Here is a 3,846-nt window from a genome sequence, read left to right as displayed (position 1 = left end):
GGAAAGAGCCTGTGGGTAGGTGGCAGCCTGGGCCTGGAGCTCTAGGCTCTTACCTGTCCAAACATCTGCCACTGAACTCCTGGCTCTGAGATCCAGGGGGCAGGTAAATGTCCATATCATCCTGTCCTAGAGGATGTGGTGAGGAAGCTGGGAGATACACTGCTGTCCAGACGTGCAGTGCTCGCACGTGGCACACCGGATGCAGCACCTGCAACAACCACTTACAATCAGAGATGAACGCAAAAGGAAACCCCTCCAGCCTCTCCCCACACAGTCCCTGGTGCCTGGCACGCAGAAAGCCTGCAAAGCTGGGTCAGGAGCTCTGCTGACCTGCTCAGACCCTGGCATATAGAGAAGATTGTGGAAGTTCTTATTGCCAGCCCGCAGGAGGGACCACACGGAGCAGGTACGCTTGTAGATGTTGTGCATCTCTCGCTCGCAGGGGCTATTCCCAAGGAAGGTCCCATAGAGGCAGGAATAGGTGTGCTGCACCAGCTTCACCTGCAGTATCAGAAGGGGAACAATTGTCAGGGCCATTGGGAAACGGTGTCTGCTGTCTATAGGGGAAACCTCTTCCACCCCTCTGGGATGGCTCATGCACATCCTACCCGGCCAGTGACCCTGCTGCTCTCTTCCACACAGGGCAGGGCAGAGAGGGGACAGCAACAGGAATAAAAGTGAAAGCAACAGTCAACTGATATCATACCCATCCCTCTACAACCCTGACCTGTATTATTTGATAAGACAGAGATTAATAGCTATCGTTTCTGTAATTTTTTTTTTAAATGTTTCAGACTCATATTGCTCTGAGATATGCAAATCAGGCTTTTAAGCAAAACAGTGCTGCTGGTGGTATCTGAATTCACTGGGCTGGAAAGGGACCTGGGGAAGAAGTGATTCACAGAAACCAGAGAATATAAACCCTTCATCACTGTGCAATCTGCAGGGTATTCCAAGCTTGCAGTACCCGCTGGGAGGAGGAGGAAATTGCAAGCAGCTAACAGAAGCCGGCAGAAGCATCACACATACAGAACCAGGTCAAAATACCACAACTGAAGGGCAGGGCTGGACCCACACAGTGAAGGTATGTCAGGAATGTCAGTAGAGAGCCCAAGCACTACTCAGACACTTTCCCGTTTTTAAAGAATTCAATTTTTGTTTTCTTTCAACTACAACACTGTAAAATATCATAGCCTTCCCTCTGCCTCTACTCACATCTGGCAAGGGATAAAAAGATGTTTGCATGCATATTTCTTACCAAAAAAGCTTCGTTAAATTCAAAGAGGCAAGGAAATTGCTTCAGAAGCTGATGAACAGCATCCAGCCACTGGAGAAAAACTGGGCACTGCTCATTCTGATCTTCCACCTTCTCCTGATGACCACAGCGATCGCCAAACTTGTGACCAAAATCCAGCCAATCTGATTCAACAAGCACCTGGAAGCCCTGTGAATAAAAGAAAAAAACCTAAATGCACACACTGTGCTGTAGGCACGTTGCAGGACAAGGCAAGCCCCATCTGCCAGCAATGCCAGGCAAACTCAGGACTTCTGAAGGGCTGGAAAGGAGGCTGCACCGGTGCTTGGTTTGGGAGCAAAGCTACCTGAATGTCAGAGGTTTCCAAACATGAACTAACAGCTGTTATTTCTACACAATAAACAGCTTGGAGAACATGCACAATTCAGAGCAGGGAAGCAGCTGTACCTTGAACACAAGAGGTTATTTACCACAGCACTTGAAGCTGGACAGAGGAGCGAGGTAGAGCTCACTGAAGACAGGCAGGAAGAGAACATGGAAAAACCCAACACCCACAACAGTAGCTCTGAAATGCCGCTAAGCTTATTGCCAAACGCGATCCTGCTCCTTTCTCTGGAGACTCTGAGGCAATGAAATAGCAGCACAGCACAACGGATACCTCCATGGTCCTGTAGTAAGGGTCCAGAAGAATCTTTGCCAGTGCTACAATCTGCGGAGTCCTGTCCCAGCCGTCTGAGCAATGAACCAGCACTGGACGTCCTTCTCTGTCAACTGCACCGGAGACCAGCACTGCTGCCTTCAGCATGACAGAAAGGTGCTGCAGCCACTTGGTACTCTCCAGGGCTGAAAGCCAGCTAGAAGGTGTGCAAAAAGCGAAAAAATGGTTGCTTAGCTCTCCAGTGGAAAAAAAACCAAATATTTTAAGCCAAATATTTTTGGAGTCCTCAGTGCAAATCAGTCTTTTCTAAAACATGATCAAGAAGAGTCAGGCAGCCTGGGAATAGTGCAAAAAATACAACACCTAATTTCAATTTTTCCCCAGATACAGCTACATTTTAGAAACCCTCAGAGGACACACACAACCAAGCGACACTGAGGAAGTGCTGCAATCCCTTCTGGATTTCCAGGGATCAAAATAAGCCGTATTCAAGCACTGTGAGCACATTCCTATGCCTCCATTTCTGAGGCAGAAACTTGGGATAAAAAAAAGGAAAAGGCAGGGAAAACCCTCCAGGACAGTAACAGATATGGCATCAAACTCAGCTAGAGAACCATTACTTACTTGCTGGGGTCTGGCACCTGACTGCAGACAGCACGCAGATACTGGAAACTGTTCCGGATGGAGTGGATGTTGGCCATGCCCATGAACACGACTTCACAGTTTGGGTAATACTCTGAACACAACAGAGACAGAAGCATTCAGAGAGGGCTGTTGCCACTGCAGCAACTGCCTCCATACACTTAGTTTAGCTGTCTCCTCACAGCATCATTTCTGGTCTCCAGGTAGGTAGTTTTTCTACAAAAGCCTTGCTGGCCAACAGTGAAACGTCTAGAGTAACAGACTTTGCAGGAGCAAGAAGGGGAACGTCCTTCCAGAGACTGAGCACCAAAATGCTGACCTAATCCCCCAATTGTGCTCTAGGACCCGCTCGACAAAGCAGGTCCAAGAGGAAGGTGTTCTGGGACATGCTTAGCCTTCTGTACCTTCACATTCGCAGCCGCCTCCCTTTGCTCTGTTGGCCACAGCTGCAGTGTAGGACCTGGCATCAAGAATCAGCAGCTTCTGAGGAGTTCCTGTGTTCTCCACGCCGGAACACGCGGTCAGGGACGAATCTGCAGAGACAGCACAGACTGAGCTCCTGGCACCTCCCTCCCTCCTACGACAGGCCTCCAGTGCCACCCAACACTGGCCGTGAAGGAGCCAAGACCCGTCTCACACACTGCGGTCAAGGCATGACAGAGCCCAGATTATCCATCTGGATATTGGGCTTAAACCTTGTGTTCTAACAGCCCTGCTAGCAGCAACAGCAACTTGGGGTAGGAAGGACTAAATAATTCAGACGTTGAGGACAGTAGAAGGGAGCGAGCTGTCTCACCAAAGTCAGCATCACAGGCTTCGCTGCCGTCGCTGCTCCCGTTGTGTGGCATGCCACCGGGTACCTTTACTCCAGGGTTCAAGGCACAGGCTTTGGCAATAGATGTCACAAGATACTCGTCGTCAGCATTTCGCCAGCCCCACCAGCTGATTTCAGGCTGGCTGCAGCGTGCAATCACCGCCCCGTTGCGCACGTGTCTGCAAAGGAAGAGCGAGCCTCATGAAGCCCCCTGGAAAGGTGAGGAACAACCCCAGAAAACTTCACCTACAGCCAGCACCTGTGCAACCCTCCTCACTGCTTCACTGCATTTACTCTTGCATTCAAGCAGTGAAACAGGGCAGGGCATTTCAAATAACCATTATCCATAAGAAAAGCAGTGACACGGAGGCTGTCACTCGCATCACAGTGGTGATGGCAGATGGCAGAAGATGGCTGCGAGCAGCACAGGAGTGTCTAACAGAGCTGGGACAGCTGGCAAAACGAGACTGCAGAGGA

General features: G+C 50.0%; 1 protein-coding gene across 1 annotated transcript in view; it reads right to left on the bottom strand.

The window, feature by feature from the left end:
• Positions 1 to 3,567, bottom strand: part of MTMR4 (myotubularin related protein 4) — a gene marked incomplete at its 5' end in the record, with an annotated part of 7,031 nt that extends 3,464 nt beyond the window's left edge. Inside the window, 7 exons of the mRNA XM_010285057.1 lie at positions 54 to 208; positions 331 to 501; positions 1,259 to 1,444; positions 1,914 to 2,109; positions 2,538 to 2,649; positions 2,960 to 3,088; positions 3,352 to 3,567. Of these exons, the coding sequence (XP_010283359.1) occupies positions 54 to 208; positions 331 to 501; positions 1,259 to 1,444; positions 1,914 to 2,109; positions 2,538 to 2,649; positions 2,960 to 3,088; positions 3,352 to 3,567 (1,165 nt within the window). The remainder of the gene's footprint in view (positions 1 to 53; positions 209 to 330; positions 502 to 1,258; positions 1,445 to 1,913; positions 2,110 to 2,537; positions 2,650 to 2,959; positions 3,089 to 3,351) is intronic.
• Positions 3,568 to 3,846: the final 279 nt, after the last annotated feature.

Source organism: Phaethon lepturus, unplaced genomic scaffold (genome assembly GCF_000687285.1).
Source record: "Phaethon lepturus isolate BGI_N335 unplaced genomic scaffold, ASM68728v1 scaffold35760, whole genome shotgun sequence".
Lineage (NCBI taxonomy): Eukaryota > Metazoa > Chordata > Aves > Phaethontiformes > Phaethontidae > Phaethon > Phaethon lepturus.
Note: the sequence above shows the minus strand (reverse complement) of the source record. Positions and strands in the feature narration are given on the sequence as shown.